Source organism: Phalacrocorax carbo, chromosome 1 (assembly GCF_963921805.1).
Source record: "Phalacrocorax carbo chromosome 1, bPhaCar2.1, whole genome shotgun sequence".
NCBI lineage: Eukaryota > Metazoa > Chordata > Aves > Suliformes > Phalacrocoracidae > Phalacrocorax > Phalacrocorax carbo.
Window position 1 is genome coordinate 125,487,010 of NC_087513.1, and position 21,217 is coordinate 125,508,226.

General features: G+C 39.5%; 1 protein-coding gene across 1 annotated transcript in view; it reads left to right on the plus strand.

Annotated features, from left to right (window-relative positions):
• Window positions 1–20,414, plus strand: part of TMEM47 (transmembrane protein 47) — a 26,033-nt gene extending 5,619 nt beyond the window's left edge. Inside the window, exons 2-3 of the mRNA XM_064473506.1 lie at window positions 8,301–8,441; window positions 16,790–20,414. Coding sequence (XP_064329576.1) covers window positions 8,301–8,441; window positions 16,790–16,968 — 320 coding nt within the window. The 3' untranslated portion in view covers window positions 16,969–20,414. The remainder of the gene's footprint in view (window positions 1–8,300; window positions 8,442–16,789) is intronic.
• Window positions 20,415–21,217: the final 803 nt, after the last annotated feature.

The following is a 21,217-nucleotide window of genomic DNA, read 5'->3' on the forward strand; positions in this document are numbered from 1 at the left end:
GGACATTGGTGTGTAACGCATGAAGTTTGTATGCGTTTTTATCTGATCAGATCAAGAGCACCATACACCTTGTGATTAATAATACTCTTTAAAAAAAAATTGAGGAAGATTTCTAGCCTTAGTAGGTTATCATTACTGCTGCTCATTGCAATTTTAAAATCGGTAATGTATGCTGTTGCTTTAAGTCTTGTTTACTTAATAAAGAACTCTTGCACCAGTAAGTTAAAAGATGTTCCTTGTGTTAGGGATAAGTGATTTAAATATTTGATGAGATTTTATATTTAGAATCACGTAGAGAGTAACCTTGCCTCTGTTACTGATATGAGGCCAAAGATGACCACATAAGATTCAAGGTAACAAGCAGGAGGCAGGGTAAAATCTATCCAGCTGTATTGCTTTATGTGTTTTTACTTGTTCCATTTCTGTAATATAAAGGCCATCGTTCCGATGCTAAATACTCCTTGAACTATTTTAAATGCTAATTGTTTTTCTCAAGGAACAATGGAATGAGATTTGAAAATTGCAAAAGATAGCCAGTTTACTTGAAGAACATCGGTAACTGTGGGAAATAATTACATTCCTGTTGTAACGTGAAGTGTACTTCCTCCTTCTTAAGATTGTTTAAATGTAGTAGTATATATGGAGAAGGTCAGAAAAGGTGAGCTTTTCTTGAAAAGCTTGTATAACACATCTCCCACACTTCTCTCCTAATGACATAATTCTGAGATTTCCAGGTTTTTGTGAGGTTCTTGGAGTTGTGGGTGTGAGTGGTTTTTTGTTTAGTGTGTTTTTTTTTCCCCCTTGAATGAATGAATATCCAATAATTAAAATGGCATAGTAGTGAGCTAATCTCAGAAGAATGCTGTGTATCCAATGGAAGAAATGCCTAAGTACATGCTGTACTATTCTGTGAATGAATTATAGATTACATGACTCTCTAATGCTGTGCTTGTCTTGAAGTTCTCTGTTGGCTAAAGTAACATGGAATGCATGTTGCCTTTAAATAATAAAATAAAGATCTATATAATGGCAGCACTTAACTCTTTATTTGAAGATGCACTTCATTTAAAGGATTTCACTCTGTGATTTTAGAAACAGGCAGGCGATGGCTTAGAGAGCAGCTGTACAAAAAAACCCCAAAGTGTATGTATTTTGTATAAATAAGGAACATAAGCTTTAATCTTCAGGAGAGATGTGTGTTGTGGGCAGATAGTAAGCACCTGCTATGGTTCAAGTTGCTCATATATCTGCAACCCTCCCCGGGCATTAGACCATCTTGTTGTCTTGCAAAAATCTGTCTCCTTTGCACAACAGCCGAGTCGCGTACCATATTTTTATAGCTTTTGTTGTTCAGTCTGATCTCCTGTAGAGATGGGAGATAAAGTTGTGGTGGTGTTGAAGCACAGAGAAAGTTTGAGTCCAACAGTCTCGTGGCCACAAAGAGTCTGATGAACATGGCAGCTGAAGCAGAGACATGAGGCAGATCAATGCATTCCGTATCTTACACAAGACTGCCACAGAGATCATACTGAGAAACCCGAGCCCGTTTCTTCTTTGTGTGCTGCTTGCTTCTCTGGGAACCAAACTGTCCCCCCTGTGCTCAGCGGCATCTGTGGGTGGAAGGCAGGGGAGCTCTGCTTGCCATTGGAAGGTGAGCAGAGTCTGCACCATGGTTGCTTAATGAGTTCCCCAACCTAGCTAGCGTGTCCTTCCCAGGCTGAGAAGGGTAGGTGGTAGAGCACCTGCTGCCTGGAGCGTCCTGCCAGTGGGCTGTTATCTTGCCAGGAACGGAGCCGGCCTCTTCCCCTCTGATCACGACTATCTTGCTGTGGAGGAACGGAAAGCCATCGGAGGAGCCTGAGCGAGAGGGGTGCAACTCTGTAGGTGATGTCTAAGGACTCTTCCTCAATACTGAGAGGGCCCTGAGTCTGGGCTGCCTTACGGTAACACTTGGGTATTTCTGTATGTCAGCGGCAAGGTGTGGAAACAGCACCGGAAAGTTGGAACGGACCAGTTAGATAAGAGGCACTTCGAAGCAAGACTCAGATGTGGATTCCTTCCTACCTGTTTGTTCACGGACCCCATAGATATCATGTTTATCTTCTTCCAACTTGGGTCTAGCAGGTGGAAGAAAGCTGTTTCAGTCTATCCTAGTGGTTAAGAAATTCTTCTGGGAAATGGGAGTGGAGGTTCAAGTCTGGAGTGGGAGCTGGGAAGCAAAGACCTTGCAGTTTCTGAGAAGGCCTCTAGCCCCTGCAATATTGCAGCTAAGGAGGCGCCTGCCTTTCCACCTTCGTTAGTCAGCTGCCATCATTAGCCATTGGCATTCTGTGCCTCGGCAAGACACAGGCAGACCTGGGTTTGCCCCAGTTAGCTATTTTTTGGATGTGTCTCTGTGCTTGTTCTCTTTTTCTTTGATGGGCTCTAAATGACTCTCCACTTGGCATCAGGAATGCTAAATCATCTTACAAGTGTCTTGTACAGTAGATGGAAAGTGACTGATGCCTTATGTGGAGCTTCCGAATTCTCCTTAGGAAGCACGGCACCCAGTATAACATGCTCAAAATTCTGTTTGGGTGTTGTCAAAATCCTAGTGAATTAGAGCGATGAGAAAGCCTCACTGTTAAGCCCACCTGTATTGTGCAAGACTTGGGTTATCGAGGGCTTTGTCCTCCCGCGTGCTGCCGTGTGCGGATGAAGACTGATTTCTTAGAGAATAGTTCAGTATGTAAATCTCCTGTTGGAGAAGCAGCAGAAGATTATTTTGTCTCTTCCAGAGACAGCTTGTTTTTGAGGTATCTCTGACCTCACATAAGTTACTTCATGTGTTCAAATTCACGGCTTTCAGAAGAAAGCCTTGGTGCAGTGTTGGAGTTCTCTCTAGGGAATTATGCATTCAGCCTCAGCTAGCTGGTTCCCACAGCTCTGGTAACGCTTTTTAAGTGTCTGTGTGACACGCAGTCATTTTCATACTTTAGAAAAATCTTATTCTCAATCCATGAAATGAAATGTAAAAGCCAGAGCGCATCTCTGCAGTAATAAACATACTATACAAACTGAGAACAAGCAGAAAATATTTATTTATTGCAATTTTTGTACAAGGCTCCAGTGTGGAAAGTTGTGGCTAGAGCAGCTTACTGAAGGCTTGGTATAGATACTGCCAGAAAGCGCTTCTCTCTACAGCATGCGGAGGCTCAAAAGACTGCGCTCGTGGTGCTGGCTGTACAAGAGCGGAGGAGGATGGACCACGTAACTTACGGATACTGAGCTTCCCAGCTTTAGCGAATATCCCCTCCATCCAGAGCAGAATTCATCTGAGCAGCTTCTTTAAAAAACATAATTTTGGCTCAGGTGGGGTTCCAAAGGACTGTCTTCTCTGTGGAATGATTTTATGTGAGAACTTAATGGCAACTGCAGTACTTTACCTCAGTACTGAATTCAACGGAGCTTGCCCTTCCACAGAAGTCTGTGCACCTGATCCTGCTGAAACCCTACTGGTCGTGCGACAAACGCACTTTTGGAAACTAGGTTCTACCTTTGTGTTTTTATGTAATCACTACGCTTTTGAAACTTTTGTTGGCTATTTGATGGCTAAGTTGATGAATGTTTATAAACTTAGGAATAGTTCTGAATATGAAGCAATTAGGAATATCTCTAGCTATCTTATTTATCTTAGTTGATTGTTATGACATTCAGTGGGTTATATTTAATTTCTTATGCGTGGGTACCTCAACTTTCTATGCTTTACTTGACACGTTCTTTCAAATTCATTATTCTTGAATTTAAATGCTGTATTACAATTTCTAAGAATATTTATTGGCTGAGGGCAGGTATGTGATAAGTGGAAGCTTTCCATTGAATCAGAAAAACTTACCTAAGAGGGTGGTTGTGTTTTGTTTCTTCACAAGGTTTTGTTTAGTGCTAGAAGAAGGTCAGTCATTACCTTCATCATGTAACACCTGCATGCATTTTCTTACTTCAGCCTCCATGAAGAGAGGACTTGGTGGAGAACTATTTATTGAAAGAAAGGAATACTTTATTGTGTCTTGAGAGATGATTTCAGTTCACTTGCATTATCTGAAAGAGCCCTACACAGAAATGTTTCACGTATTCCACAATATGTTTTTATGTCCACCACATCTTTTACTGTAGAATACCTTGTAGATAAAATATTTAATTTTGGGGGAACTTGCTGAAAACATGAAATCTATGACAATCCTAGCTTTTCACGTTACTCTTCCTCATTTAAAAAATGACCTAGTTATTAAAATAAACATTTCAGAACTTTGAGATGTTTTTGCCTCCTTTTATGGCTTTTGCTGATTGTATCCTAGTACTGAAGTATTATTTTGCCCAGGAAATAGAGCAGATAGAGCTGCTCTTAATTAAAAATGAATATACAGCTTAAAGCCTTAGGTCATTTCATTTGGGGGGAAGAAGGGAGGAGAGTCACACATTTCAGTGTGCAATTAACGTTGTGCTTCCGTATCATTAAGTAACAGGCACAATTTCCAAAGAGTAATGAGACCAAGCTGTCCTTACAAAAAGGCACTGACTTACGCATGAGGACTTAACTGAAAAGAAACATTGCCATCATAGTTTGGGGGGATTGGTTGGGGCTTTTTTGATTTTTTTTTTTTCTTTACTGAAGATGGTATTTTTAATAAATTTTACACCGTATGTTTTGAAAATGTGTTAGGTACCTAGGTTCATATTTTCCAAATATTGAAATCTATATCCCTAAACTAATAGGCAAATTGTTATAATAAAAATTATGCAAACGCTATAATCACAGTCAGAACTGCAGTGTATATGGTTATAGATATTGTGATGCTTCCTGTGCTGTACAAAATGTTTGAATTTTCAGACCTAAAAATACATTAAGCAAGGCTTTTCTTAAGAAATCTGTCTCAAGTTACTTAATGATTGTCAAAAATGTGTAAATCCTAGTTGTTTGGATGGGATAAGTGGCATTATCAGTGTAATTCTTATTATATTGCTAAAATGATGCAACACTGAAAACCTCTAGTTATGCTTTCTGATGACTTTACGGTTATAAACCAACAAAGCAACTTAATTTGGGCACAATTGTGAGATGATAGTGCTTTTTAAATTCTAAAAGTTTATTGAGATTTGTGGGAGTGTGGTTTTACTAGTTCCTAACATTTTTCTTAGATGGTGGATGTGCGGTATAAATAAACGGTAGTGATACACGTTGAAAAATACTGATGTGCATTCTTAAAGTGTGGCCAAATTGTGTTTTGAATCCAGTAAACTAATAATTATAAGATCCCATTTTGCTCACGTTTATGCATGTTTCTATCTCTTTGAAAACAAGCAGTCTCACTGAACTGCTGAGGCTACTGAACTGAGTACAGCAACTTATTTTCAAGATTGGTGCATGCCTAGAAATGGTGCAAGCATATTTTGGATACTGTAAAGTAGGCTCATGATGTTTATGTTCTGTGTACCAGTAACACTATGTAACAGAGCAATCTGCTGTTCCCGCTTAGATGCTGTGTGTTATAAATCACTCATGGGAAATCCGAGGAAAACTACAGATTTTTATTGTAGAAAACCGTGTTTGCTGTATGTGGTTATATTGTTGTAGCTATCTAACTTAGAGAGTGTTCTTCCTTCAGAGGCAGTGATCCAGTTTTCTTTGGATGTTTCTTTTCTTTGTATAAAGTCCAGTGGCCTGGATTTTTTTCTTAAAAAAGACTTGCTTTTAAAGAGAAGTCCTGTGCAGAAGGTTTTACTTCCTTAATCCAACATAAACTTTATTTTGTCACCAGATCAAATGGCTTTCAGAATTGAAAGTTGAGGTTTTTCTAAGATGACAAGGAAATTTAAACATGTAGTTTCCATGGTAGACAATTCACTCTAGTATTATGTGTGCACTAATGATGTTCTGTAACAAGAATCCCCCTCAGCTGCAGCTCAAGGTAAAGGCTGGTAGCATTGTATGCTCCCATGAATGGGGTGGGAGCTAAAACAGAGAGGCAATTCCCTACATCGTAGCCCAGAGCACAAAGTTCAGTACCTGATCCTCAGCTAATAATGAGGACCATTTAAAGCCTCGGTTTTGCCCTACTGTCAACATTGCTGAGTAAGTTCTCTTAATCAACAAATTAATTTTGTTTAACTAAGTCAGTTCTTTTTCAGTTGGGAGTGTAGGTGTCTTCTAGCACTGATTTGTCCTTTTACCTCCCACATCAGTACTATAGTAAGGTAGTTTGTTTATTTTTTAACCTTTCCAAAATCCGTAGATATATCTGTCCTGGAAGTTAAACTATATTCTAACCCCGTGCTTATATCATCTTTACCTTAGTTATTTTCACTTGTTTGGTGGTCTTGCCAGTGTGGTTTTGGAAAGCAATAGGATACTCAAATCTTTCCATTTAGTTGCTACTTCAATGTTGCACACCTTTTGTTTGCATGAAACTTTAAGGTCTGATCAATGTGAAGATAAAATTTAATATTTTATTATTTGTGGTGGCTTTCAAAAATCTTAGTTTCTGAGTTTTCTCATCTGGCACTTCGATTTATTTAATCATTTTTGTATGGCATTTATCTTTGGGGCGATACAGATCTGTGTGTCTAGTCTTTGTATCTGTGTAACTTTCTGGTGCAAGGATTCCTTTCCTGTTGTTCCAAAGTGGTCCATTCTGTTTATTTCTGTATTTTATATCTGTAATGCACTTTGATATTGGAAGAATACTCTCTAAATCATCAGTACGCTAACCACTTGGTGTTTCTGAAGGGTCATGTCAACATTAAAAACCACTCTTCATAACATTCCCACCCATAACTAAAATCATATTTCCATCCCAGTAATAGTAAAGCAGTGGGGCACACAGCAAACAGGTGTTAGAGGTTGCATGCTGAAGGTAGGAGAATGTGAGATTGTTCCCAGCCTTGGGTTTTGGTCCAGCAAGAAAACAAGGAGTAAAAGAGCTTAGAAGGTTGAGTACTTTGTAATTAAAGTATTAGTAAACAACATGCCTGGATTTCTAAAAAGAATGAAAATAAATGTGTATACTTGCACAAACATGCCTTTAAAATAACTCTCTTTGCTAGCAATGCTTTTATAGCTCTTCTATTCGCTTTCTTCATTTAACCTCCTTCATCCTTTTTCATATAATATATGAAGGCTTTTTGGTGCTAATAGCTGCCACCTTTGCATTCCCAAACCCCACAGCTGCACTGTGGGTATCTTCAGCAGATTAGGTCCCTCTTCAAACTGGATGTACTGTTTTTTAGAACACTGAGTTTTGTGCTTTTCAAAAAGAGAACATGGATTTTTTTTGTTCTTATTTTAGTAACCTTAAGATCTCTAAATTTCTTTTTAAATAATTGATCTTATTTTCTTTGAACTATGTAATGCATTTGGACATTTTATTATATTTATTTATTTATGAGTGCTAGTATTTTCAAAGTAACGAGAGATTCATTGGATCCATAGGTCCTTTTCCCACAAGCTGATTTTAGATCATCTTCCTTGAACTACTAAATAGTAGAGATAAACAGTAAATAGTGATCAGATTCTTTTTCTTAATGCCTGTTATCGGAGAGAGGCAGTGTCTTTTATATTCTTTTGCAAAGAGCGACAGCACAAAGCCTGTGTCTTTCTAAAGTCCTACAGAGGCTCTTAAGTTAGATCCTGGATGTTGTACAGGCCCATGATGACCATCAGCTTCCAAATGGATTTTGGTTTATGTGATGTAAGGCTGCAAGGGTGTTGTTCGTAACTGCATTTTTTTTTTTTTAAATTCCTTTGAGCATCTCCTTCCTTTACCATAGTTCTGTTATTCATATTATGTGGCCTTGGTACTTCCCAAGTGATAGCTGTATATGATGAGCCTCCATGCATTTTCCTTCCTATGTCACCCTAATCAGATCAAGCAGAGATTTGACTTTCACTCTCTTCTGTGAGAAAGCTACAACAGACTGGGGGTCAGCTAACACACGCTAGCTACTCCTTACCCAGCCTCAATTTCTCATTCTAAATTGGAGAAAAAACAGGGGACCAAATTATTTAGTCTTACTCGAACCAAAATCCCAACGAGGCCAACTAAGCCTTGAAAAATTACGGGAGGTTGCAGCACTTTGAACCTGAGTTACATCTGTTGTATAAAGGTGTTTCGCTAATTAGGAGACAAGAAATCCAAAGCACAGTTGTTTGTTTGTCTGAGCCTTTGTTGCAGGCTCTTCATTCCTCATATTCTGCTGTTTCTGTCAAGCCTATGGGCTTGTTTTACTGAAATTGTATTATTTTTTCCCTTTCTTTTTCCCACTAGACTGGCAGATAGCTACTCTTGCTTTGCTGTTGGGTGGTGCTGCCATCATTCTCATAGCTTTCCTGGTTGGGTTGATCTCTATCTGCGTGGGATCTCGGAGGCGGTTCTACAGACCGGTTGCAGTCATGCTCTTCGCTGCAGGTAAGCAGATTACTGGCACCATTATGAAAATTTCATGAGAGCTACTTCACTTTTGTGAAAGAAGATATGCCTTGTTCTGCATACTAATTCGGAGGCATTTGGTTTACTTCAGCCTTAACTCCAGTGAGGTTTGTCAGGATACCGGTGCTGCACGGCATGAATAATTTTTGCAGTTGCACCGTTATTGGTTCATAAACAATTATTTGTTTGCATTATATTTATTGTTTTGTTAAGTGCATGCAGCAGGGGAAACTACAGAGGATAAATCTCAAAGTACCATTTTTAGTTTGTGACTTTGTGCTGCTTGATGTCCCTGTTTTTATTCTTCATGAAAGCCATTTCTATTATTTTAATGTTCTTCCTTTTACAATTTGAAAACAGGAAAATGAATACCCAAATGTGAACGCTTGAAGCCCTATGTGTGAAAATAAATAGGATTATGTTGCAGGTTGTTTATATATGCCCCTGTGCCACGAGGAATTATTTTCATTGTGTCAGCTTGCTTACTTAGTTATTAATTTAACAAGCTGTCACAGCGTAGTCCCTGTTTGGCTTTAAAAGCATGAAAATGGAACAGTTTATATAGACTATCACAAAATCTTAAGGGAGACCTATGATACTGAATTGTTCATAAGACAGGTCCAGTGAGGTATAATTGCAATATCAAATCATCTCCTTTTGTACATTCTGGTGTTTTGGGGCTCAGTCAGCACGGATGTTTCTGTTTCTCCTGAGATTCACCAAGCGTGGTTTGCCTTCATCCTGTCACTCATATCTGCATTGGAGCCAGCAGCTTAAGCCCCTTCTGATAGCCCGTAATGAAGAGGATGACAGAACCTAGTCTTCGGGGTGTATTAAAAAAAAAGCCACTTACAAGGATATGAAAAGATAAGAGCACAGAATTTGCAGGGTGTTCAGGAATGAAACAAAGCTGCGGGGAAGGCTCCTGCTGCCCCCTGCTGTTAACGATACCTTGACAGAGCCGCAGCCCTTCAAGATGCACTTTTATTTGCCGAAAAGATATCGGTAGGTTATATTTCATTTGCTTTTAGGAAATGAATGCGACCTAGGATCAGATTTCCTGAGCAGAAATCGTATCTTTTTGTTCTACGTGTCGCATTGCTTGCTTGGTTGAATCAATAAAGGCACTGGTGCCATTATTTTAAAATGTAGTATTAATTCTAAGATTATAAAGCATGCTGGGCAATTAACTTTGAAAATGGGATTATTGAATTTCTGTAGTGGTTTCTTATTTGGAGTTTGACTTAATTTCTCATAACATTGTGTAGTGTAACCTAGTAATTGTTCAGCCATACACTGCCTATCTTGCCATATTGCTCATTTAGTATACAGTTAAGTTTGTACTACAAAAAAAAAAAATCCTGAAATCCTATTGTTTGGCTTAAAGCTTAGTTTATTTTTCTCTGCATAAAATTAGTTCTAGTCTTTACTACAAAAGTTGGGGGAGGAAGTGAGGTTTAATGCTTATTTGCGTCAGAAGAGGAAAATACATTGGTGCTTTAGCTCATGAGCGATGTTCACCTCTTGCCTTTGCCTCTGTGTGTGCGTGTATGCGCATGCATTTTAAATAGCCGTGGCCTGAAGCATATAAGAAGAGAGATGATGAGACCAAGACAGCCTGCCCCATTCTTCTCCATTATCTGCCAGATTTGAAGAGAATCCTTTTGGGATTTGATGCTGACATTGTTAGTGTAATTTCCTTACAGATATTATCTTTAATATTGGCTAGTTTTAGAAGTGAATATGGACTGGCATATATTGAAAGAATTATGGAAAAAGTCCCCTGCTGAAGAGGGGAAGGTTAAGACTGCAGCACAGTGGAGTTTGTGCCTTATGCAATTGTTCATGGATTCATCTGTGGATTTCACAGAAGATTTTTGACGATAAACCCTGCCTGACCTGTGAATCTGCTGACAAGATCAAATATTCTGTATGACTCTGGTTAGGAGTCTACCAGCTGCCTCTGGAAGAAGGACATAGGATCAGTTGCCCAGAGACATTTAAGGATGTGTGTGGGTGTCAGGTAGAAAAAAAGTGACCTATGTGGGAGAAAGGACAAAATGGAAAAGTGGTTTCCAGGCACTTTAGAGTCCAAACAGTTGGCTCCAGGTATTGTTTTCTTCTAGTTTTAATTTATTTTTATTTATTTTTCTTTTTTTCTCAGCGTCAGGTTTCAGTTAGCAACTCTGTATGTGAGAAGATTGGTTGACTAAAACTGGAAGAGATGAGAAAGGGACAGAAAAAACAATTCAACCTAGATACTGAGAATAAGCCAGCAAGTGAGCAACAGATGTGAATGTGTTTAAAATACATATTGCCGGCATTATTGTGTAATGGGGATAGGAACAGGAATACCTCAGGTAGTAGAAAAATGTGGAGCACACAGAGAGGCAGTTACAGGGCACTCTTGTGTGGAGCGACCTTGGCTCATGCAGCTCTTCCCAGTGTTTTTGGTCTAACAGAGGTCACTAGCTTAGGTACTTGCTGGGGTGTCTTAGTGCTCGTGAACCATACTGGCCCTGAAAGCTGCATCCTCAAAGTACAAGCTCACAGACTTGTCAGTGAAGGAGTTTCATGGTATGGTTACCAGATAATTGAGTGCTAACCGAGCTTTAATGTAGGAGTAGAAAGTGTGATTGTTGAAAGTCCATAAAAGCAAACAAAAAAGGTAATTTAAGACTTTTGCCTTCTGGAGCTATGTCTTAACAATGTTTAGAAGAATAACCTGCTGAGGTTAGTAAGCTTTTAACGCACTTCACAGGATGCTTTTACATGTAAGCTAGGGAAGCAGTGGCTAAGTGCAAGTATTACAAGTGGGAGAGCAAAAAAAGAACGATGGCAGGTGTTATTTGGAGAATACGTAGAGGATGTATCTTTGTCTTCTCTGACAGGGAGTCAGGACACAATCCAGCCAGACTCTGCTCTGAGTTCCATGCTATTACCTATTTTCATAATGATGTGGAAAATAGCGTAAAAGTCTACTTGTCAAATTTTACCGTGAAGCTAGAAAAAATTGCAGATGCATTGGAGGACAGAAATTGATTTTGAGACATTGATGGAATGGTCTGAAAAAGTAGGACTGGCTTTAGTAGGATGTAGTGCAAGTTGCTACAGGGCAGTAAGAGTTGTAGCATCAAAGAAATATTGATAGGAAACATCATAAAATCATAGAATAGTTTGGGTTGGAAGGGACCTTTAAAGGTCATCTAGTCCAGCCCACCTGCAATGAGCAGGGACATCTTCAACTAGATCAGGTTGCTCAGAGCCCTTTCTAACCTGTTTCTGGGGATGGGGCATTTTTCACCTCTCTGGACAACGTGTGCCAGTGTTTCACCACCCTCACTGTAAAAAAAACAAAACAAAACAAAAAAACCCTTATCTAGTCTAAACCTACCCTGTTTTTAGTTTAAAACTATTACCCCTTGTCCTGTAGCTACAGGCCCTGCTAAAAAGTTTGTCCCCATCTTTCTTATAATCCCCCTTAAGTACTGAAAGGCTGCAATAAGGTCTAGCTGGAGCCTTCTCTTCTCCAGGCTGAACAACCCCAACTCCCTCAGCCTTTCTTCATACAAGAGGTGTTCCATCCCTTGGATCATTTTTGTGGCCTCCTCTGGACCCAGTCCGACAGATTCATCCCTGTCTCTCCTGTCCGGGGGATTCCAGAGCTGGACTCAGGACTCCACGTGGGGTCTCACCAGAGCAGAGGTGAGGAATCACCTCTCTTGACCTGCTGGCCACACATGTTTTGATGCAGCCCAGGATACAGTTGACCTACTGGGCTGTGAGTGCACATTATCACCTCATGTCCAGCTTTTCATCCATAAGTACGCCCATGTCCTTCTCAGCAGGGGTGCTCTCAACCCCTTCATCCCCCAGGCTGCACTGATACTGGTGATTGCCCTGACCCAGGTGCAGGACCCTGCATTGGTCTTTTTGAACCTCATGAGGTTCACACGGGCCTACTTGAGCTTGTCCAGGTCCCTCTGGGTGGCAAGATGCTCTGTAGGTCATGTAGTCCAACCTTCCTGTTGAGGCAGGACAATCATTAACACTAGGTCTATCAGCTGCATCTTTGTCCAGACCAGAAGAACTCCGAGTATGAAGGTTCCGCAGTCTCTCCAGGCTTGTTGTCCTGGTGATATACTACTCTCCTTATGATATTTCTTTCTTTCCAGAATCTCTGAAACTGAGATTTGTGTCCATTGCCTTTGTCTTAGGTTGCCTGGTGCTACAAAGATGTTTTTTTCTGTCATTGTTGCAGCTACATTTTCAGGTAACCATAGGCTGGTTTGAAATTGTTCCTTAACTGCCTCTTCATGAGTCTAAATAAACCTATCTCCCTCATCTGCCTTGTAAGGATGATTTGCTCCAGGATTCTGATTATCTTGGCAGCTCTCTGGACCCTTGTCCTTAGTTGGGGAATCCATGTTCACTACTGATTGCTGCTTTGTTCTGCATGTGCTTGGAGGTGGACTCCAAGAGGATGTACTCTGTAATGTTTCCAGGGATTGAGTTGAGGCTGACCAGCCTGTAAGTCTCTGGATTTTTCACTTCGAGCCTTTTTAAAGAGGGACCCAACATTAACATTTTTCCAGTCATCTGAATATCTCCTGAACACTGTGATTTTTTGGCAGGTGTTAAGAGGGCTCACAATCACATTGGCTAACTTTCATCACCCTTGGGTCAGTCCCATCTGTCCCCATAGATATGGATGCAACTCTTAAGTCATCCCTAACTTGTTCCTGCACAGCGGACACGCTCCCAGATGATGTCACTTAGGGGTTTTGGAGAAAGTGTCATGGTGTATCATCTGTCACTAGGCTGGCTTTCCTATCCATCATTGTATAAATACGTTTTCTGAACTTCAGTTTGCAACTACTGTGCCTGTGGAGATTCTTTTTTCTTACCCTTTTTGCCATTTCCTAGCTTAATGTTAGGCTCCAGCTGGGCCTCAAACTTCCTGGTTTTGTATCTAAGTATCAAAACAGTGCTTTTGCACTCCCCTTTCATTGTCTGTCCTTTTTTCCTGCTCGTGTGCTCCTTTCTTGCACATTCATTGAAAATCTCCCTGTTTGTCCAACTGGTCTTCCTGATGAAATTCCTGGTCTGCCTGTGTAGCAGCATGGTCTGTTCTTGAGCTAGCAATATTTTAAAAGTCAGCATGGACCCCCTTTCCCTTCATGCTGCTTCCCAAATAATTGCACAGGTTGTAATAAGTACAAACAATTTCCTGGGTAGCAGTTGCATGTGCGTTAATCTTTGAAACTGCAACACCTGTTGGTTATTAATGAAGTGCTTTGTTCATGTGAATGAGCAGGAGGAATGGTGTAGAGAGCAGAAAAACAGAACTTACTAGCCAACACCACCATTTTTATACATACAGATCAATGAGCAAGCCACACCAGTCAGTTGTCTTGCAAGCATTGTAGTGCTAGTCATAAAAATGGGTCTAAACTTGTACTGAATAGCCTAGTTTGAGATGACTAGTGTTTTTTGAGTAGCATTTTAAAGTGGAATTTTATTTTTAAGATTTCTTTTGCAGCGTTTTTTCCCTATGGGAAAAGACTAGTGCTTCTGAAAGAAGGCAGTGCACACTCTTCCCATAAACATGTCAGTATAGCATGGAGTTCCTTTAAATTCAGCAGAAGCAGATCAGTAGCTGGAAGCATTAGTTTTAATATCTTTTTGGGTCATACTGGTCACTTTTCAGTACTTCACTGTTTCTAGCCTATGCAGGTCCCTTCCTGCTCTACAGGGAGAAACAATGACGGTAGGCAAAGACAGTGCAAAGTGATGGCAGCAATATGCAGTGTGGCTGCTTCCGCTGGCCAGTTGCTGCCAGCGCATCCTTTGAGTTTTACAATAGCGTAGCTGGACCAGTAGTAGCAAAAGCAGGAACCCTCACTATAAAAATGTCCAAAATACCTGTTGTGGGTGTGGCTCCTTTAGCCACGTGTTCCTCTTCCAACAGAATCACTTTTTTGTTTTGTTTTGACAAGCCCAATCTGTAGGTTAAAATTCAGCGCACTTCACATGTTAGACTGAAGGAAGGCGGAGAGCTTCCTGGGTTGGAACATGACAGGGACACAGATACACACACACACACAGAGCAATTCCTGTATTGACTCAGCAGAGGTGCTGCAGCCCCAGTTCGGGAGCAACTGAAGAACTTGCTTATATCCATTCATCTTAGGAAATCCTCTTTGACTTTGAGTGGTCTTAAAGATGTGTCTGAAAGCTGAGCATATGTTCAGGTATTTTGGGGTGTGATGATACTCTTACTATAGATGATTGTAATGCATGATCTTTTCATAAGTGTAGGTGCTTCCCCTAGTGTACTCTGTCAAAATTTCTCGCGTTGCACGGTATTTTGTGAGCTGGCGGACAAAAGTTATATTAAAACGGAACAACAAAGTAACACTTCAATAACTTTAGGATTAAAAAAATCCTGTGGACTTTGGTATCCACAATGGAAAATCCACTATCCAAACATTATTCAGATTGTCAGTCTCGAGTAAGAGTCCAAAGACTAGTTTGTAGGCTAAGTGGATGGGGAGGGGGGGAAGAAATTTCCATGAGTGTTTTGTAAGGTGTTGTCACGAAGGTTGTGTAATGAACAGTGGAAATTATTTCCTCATACGAGTCCCCATCCAGAGGACAGGAGAGCATTAGTTTCCAGGGCTAATTAAAGGTGCCAGTTTGACAACACTAAAGAGCGTGTGGGACTGAAAAGGCAAATGGCAGATTCTGAGTGTGCGAAGTGTTCAAGCAGTGGGAGAATATAATTAACATTATTTTATTTTCCTGTAATTCTCTGTGTAATTTCAGAAAACCTTCTGTAGTCCAAAGTAGTCTTCCTTTCTGTTATTCACTGGCATTTTATACTGGCCCTGGCTTTATAACGATTCTCTAAATAGTGTTCGTTCTTCTTACAGTACCTAATAAACTGTAAATAATGCCCCAGCCAATGTTAAATAAAATAGTTGTTATGGCATTACATCGCATACCATTGAACTTTCATCATGGTACGTCTCAGGCCTGCAAATACTTAAGCACGTGCTTAACTATGTGGATGTGCCCACCCTGACTGTCATCAGGGGGCCTGGGCAGTTTCCAGAGGCAGTCACGTGCTGAAGTCTTTAAAAATTGCTAGTGTTAAATGCTGGAAGGGAGCACTGCGATAAGGCTGTATGGTATACCTGAGGGGCAAAAGGATGTTTTGTACATTCCTGTGATGTTTAGTCTTTTGTGGGTGGCAGAACTAGAGGCCTGAAGAATCACTGCGTCATACAGCTTGTTCTTGTCTTCAAACCAAGTGTAATTTTCACCTGCTTACCTTGGAAACTCTTCTCCCAATTTTCTGTTAACAGTGCACCTGAATTCAAAAGAGAATGGATGCCGACGAAATGGAAATCTTCTTGTGAAAACTGGGGTTCTTCATCTGTACATTTTCCTTTTCAGGTTAAAATATGTAGGGGTTTTTTTTGATGTAGCACAATAATTAACAGGTTTGCTGAATTCTGCTGCAGATGTGTGGATCAGACTGCAGGAGTTCTGGCGCTCTCAGAGACAGTGCTATAGAAAGTAATGATTTTTAAGCTTTTTACTGCCTTAGTTTTGATCTGGTTTATTAGCTTTCTTTTCATCATGAAGCATTTCTGACCCTCCCCCTAAATTCATAACTCAAGGCAATGTTTTGCCAGTTGGAAGTTTAGTGACTGATCAAACTTCATAGATTCCTTGGTATTCTGTGTAACAATATCATTAATTCTGATTACAGTACACAGTAATGCATATGAAATACGTAATTCAGTGAGTGTCTACTGAACATAAATATGTATCACCTACTACAATGAATTATTTCTATGCTAAGTACATCATTTGATTCTGAGCTGTATTTCTTAATACTTGTTTGTTCTTGTTTCTCGTTTTGACTTCTTAATAATAGCTATAGAACAAGTGATCTTAGTTTTGTTTTTATGGAAGGAATAATGACTGCAAACTAAAATACAAAGGAGAGAGAAAAGAGTTGGGGAAAAAGCTGCTTTCACTGTTTATTTCTTGGTCATCTGAAGGATCATCATTATACTATAGTAATAACATTTGTTCATCAATGAGGGAATATGGAAGAACTGCTCTGTTCTCTGTGGATGAAATGAAGGTGATTGATTTCTTTATTTTTTTTTTCTTCAAAAAGAGCAGTACTTAACAAGCTAAAAATGCACCAAGAACGTTTTAAATGTGAATTTCAGTTATGTGATGTTTTCCTTTTTTTTATGGAAATGAATTAAGGCTGCTTCTGACGTTTGGGTTTTTTTCTCTTTCAGTTGTTCTTCAGGTGTGCAGCTTAGTCCTTTACCCAATCAAGTTCATCGAAACGGTCAGCTTGAAAATATACCATGAGTTCAACTGGGGCTATGGCCTGGCTTGGGGTGCAACTATATTTTCATTTGGGGGTGCCATTCTTTATTGCCTGAACCCTAAGAACTATGAAGACTATTATTAGAGTCATTTAATGAAGAGAAAAATAACAAAAGGATTACCCCGTCTTTTCTAACTCACAGTTTTTTTAGAACACTTGTGGAGCACCAAACAGTCTGCTCTGTTGATAAAATAGCCTTTGCCTTTTGGGTGTGAACACTATAACCAGCTTTTACAACCATTTAAAAGAACTGCGAACACTAGGATTGCTGATCTTACGTAGGCAGATGCTGCAAGCTGCTGATACATAAGCTTCATTTTTTCCTGACAACAAGCAAAAGGATCTATGTGACAGCGATCATTGTGAGAAAACTAGTTGGAATGAGAATGCAACGCCAGCATCTGCTGTTGCCTTCAGGGGAGCAGCTGGTATAGGCTCCATTTAGAAGTTTCCCTGTATCATAGAGGATTCAAATGTCTGATAAGCAGGCAATGGCATCTTGTACAATAGGCTGTGTTGGCCCCTTTTACTTGCTCAAAAAAAGCTCTTAAGGAATTAGTTGCAAGTGACTGTGAGGGCAGTGAATGTAACTGGTTAATGACTTGTCTAATATCTGCATTCAACAGTCTTTTGGGAGAAGAATAATAATAATAATTAAAAAAAAAGAAACCGAAGCCACCAACCACACAGGATTTCATGAATTGGTAATCGACATCACTGTGCCAGCTGTAGCAGATTGTTGAAGCAAGTCCAGCCTGGAGACATGTGCTTCTGACTCTGTAGTTGGAAGTTGTCTCAGCTCTGAGAATTTTGCAGGGAGGGTGGAGATAAGAGGGAGTAGGAAAAGACCTGATCTGTCCCTGAGGCATCTAAAGTGCATGAATGAATTGCAGTTGTCCAAGTACCCATTTAACTTCTGAACATCGTCATGAAAGGAATGCATAGGGAACAAGTTCAGTTATATTTTTGAAAGGTATTTGTTAGTATAAATGAATATATATATAATAAATACAAATATAAATGCAGAGGGAGAGAGATGATTCATCTTAAAATTGTAATATGAGCTGTGATGCAGTGGTTAAAATACTAACTTTGTACACATTCTTGAGAGTCTTGGATTGATACCCCCAATTTTGGTTGGTGTTACAAAATAAACATATAAGATTTGTCTTCTGTATGTGCCCTTGTACAGACTCTGTGTTATGGGAAATGCTTAAAAGTTCACATCAAGTTAAGGTAGAACTGGACAAAATAACTACTTGCTATTCCACGTGTAATCTAGTATGTACTAAAAATTGTTTTCTAAGGCTGTTGCAAAGAAAAAACTGCCATTTTTTGAAAAAATCTGGTTAGGTTGTGAGTGTGTCTGATCATCAAGAATACAGCTGAGACCCCATCATGTCCATATTAAAACATTAGCACTTCAGGAGGTAATCTCTTGTTTTTAAAAGCTGAGTTTATAATGCACTGGCTGATGATTACGTACATCTAATCACTCCTTGCTTAATATGTTTCCCACTTAAAACATCTAGAGACTGTACTCATGAAATGAAACCCAAGATAGGGAGAACTTTCACATGAATTTAATCCGCCGCATCACTTTTATTTTTGTTTACGATTTGCTTATTTGGATATTTTCAATTAATTATGAACATATTTTTATACAATTCTAATCTTTAGAAATAACTATTTTTTTTAATGGAGAAATTTAAAATATATTCTATGTGAACCTCTGGAAAAGCAGATATGCTGGGGTTGCACATCCACCTCTACACAAATGGTTTTGCTGGTTCCACTGAAAAGACTGCTGAATTACTCAATGTTAAGACCGTGTCTACAGTGTTAATGCAGGTGCCACCGTTGGCAGGGCGCAGAGTTCTGCAATGACTGTGGGACCACAGGGACCTTTAGGAGGTTGTTGTGAAAGTATTGCTGATGTACGGAGATAGTTTGTAAACCTCTGGGGCTCTCTGGAGTTAAATCTTTACCATGGCAGAATATTCCGTATCAGCAGTCTTTCCAGGACCAGGGGTGATTAATTAGATTAGACGGAGCAAAATGATAGCTTGACTTGGAAGGGATTTTGTGGCAATGCCTGGAGAACAAAAAGGATGTGAGGAAAAACTGTGTCCGCTTGTTCTACAGGTGCCAGAGAACGTTTGTAACTCTGCTTTTTTTCCTGAGACTGACTTAAGGCAGATATTCAGTATATAGTTAACTCTTTATCTTTCTGAACAGCTGTGTAGTTCTGCTCTTATTTAGCAGCATGGAGAACATTGTAGTTTGGCATGGGAATTAGGTTGACATAGAGAAGCCCACTGTGAGAAGACTTCTGTACCTTTCTAGGAGGACGGTGTTTTGGTGCTGATCTTGCATGGCACTTTACCTATGCTGACAAGAAGGTATAGTGCTGAACCCATATCATATCCACTAATTTATCAAGTAACTTTTCTTTATGTAGAGTTTGAGCGAAAACAACTGTCAGGCCGAAGGCCTATGCAAATTAATGGCACGCGCTCTGGAAGTCACCTGGCACTTAATATGAAAGACATTCAGGCAAAAAAAATCTACAAACGTGAATGCCTAAAGACAAAGTTCTTTACACATATTTGAGTCAGAGATCTGATTCTCAGTCTCAGCGCCTGCTTTTCCTCTTGAAGATAAGGCAATCTATTAGGACACACCTCTCAAACTCCTCAGGTCTGTTGCATTTGGGCATCTAGTATATGGGTTTAGGTACTTACCCTTAGCTTATGTTGTTACTGCCATTTCTGGGTGCCCCCCCCCCCCCCCCTTGCCAAATTTGGCAAGCATTCTGTTTCTCAGCACTGAAGTAAAAGTAAATACAACATGCTGATTTTTTGTCTAGCCACAAAAAGGATACATATCTGTGTCTTTGAGTGTACGTATGACAAATTAATAATTTTGTACGTTGTGCTTGTGTCATGCCACTGTTACTTTGGTTGTTTGGCTTTATCTCATGGGCAGGATGATTCACACAACATATCCACTGTTTTTCTTCCAGATATGTATGAATAAATATATATATAGCAAACTTGCAAGCAGGGCTAGTTATTTGTATTTTTTAAGCTTAAGGTATACCGTCCGGTGCTGACAAGTACCTAGCACCTCTTCTGGATTTCTTGCACAACTTTGTTTAGCTTTTGTAAATTTTAAAAACAAATATAGAGAGACATATGTGTTTGAAATATAAATGATATATATGGATTAGCATGTAACTGTATATTATTAAACATGCAATGAACTGACTGGTAAGTGAAGTCTAATCTTATGGCTAGCAATGTAATTTATTCAGACTGTATTTTTGTACAGACCAGTGCACACTAACCTATTGCCTCTGTGTCCTCTATAATGCCTAAAACTGTGCCTAGAAATTTCATTTCTGTCTTTAAAGGAGAAAAACCTGACAACTAAGTGCTTCATGTTGTTGATGTTTTTTCTGATGTTGTTCTTTATTTATTTTTGAGGATTGTATGGTATGTTTATTAAATGAATCCATCAAAATACGATTCATTTTAAATGGTCATTGTTAGCAGGGAAAGACACATGGGTTTTTTTATCAAGACTTTTAAGTTTGCAGTTTTAATACCATTTCTGCATTTCATGATTTTTGTAGCTTACATGAAGTTATATGTGAAAAAGTAACTGAAATAAAAAAAAATTGTTACACTAACCAAATGTGCCTGTTTTGCTCCGAGTGGAATATGTGTCTATGCAGCTGAAACTGGCCTGCTTTTCTGTTGGGCAGAGTGAGAAAGAACAACCTGCTTAGGGTAACAAATATGCCTGGTATTCAGTTGCCATACTAAAGGAGTCTTATCAAAATATATAGGAGAGTAGAGAGGGAGAGATGCAGGATCTTGCTGATGTAAACTATCTCACCTGGCCATAGGATAAATAGCACAGGGTAGGTGTCTGGGTGTCACACAGCTCATAAAGCCTTTATAAAAATGCAATTGTCGTCATCAGAAAACCAAATTGCTTTTAATGTGGTAAATAACAAGGCTGTGTGTTGAAATGGGACTCTATACTGAGCACCTTGTTCCAGTAGAGAAACTTATTCATTCTATGCACACTTCTTTTTCACATTTCCAATAACTAATGCTTTTTTACATTTTGATTGTGAAAGCCAGTTTACTTTTCACCCTGAAAAAAACAGATACTGTTTTTGAACCTGAAATGTGCTGTTGCAAAAATGGAAGAGCATGTTTAAAACACTGACAATGTGATACTGTGTTGTTTCTGCTGTTTGATAATGTACTGTCATCCTCTGCATTGCTGGGTACCTCTCGTGAGCAGGCAGCAATGTGAA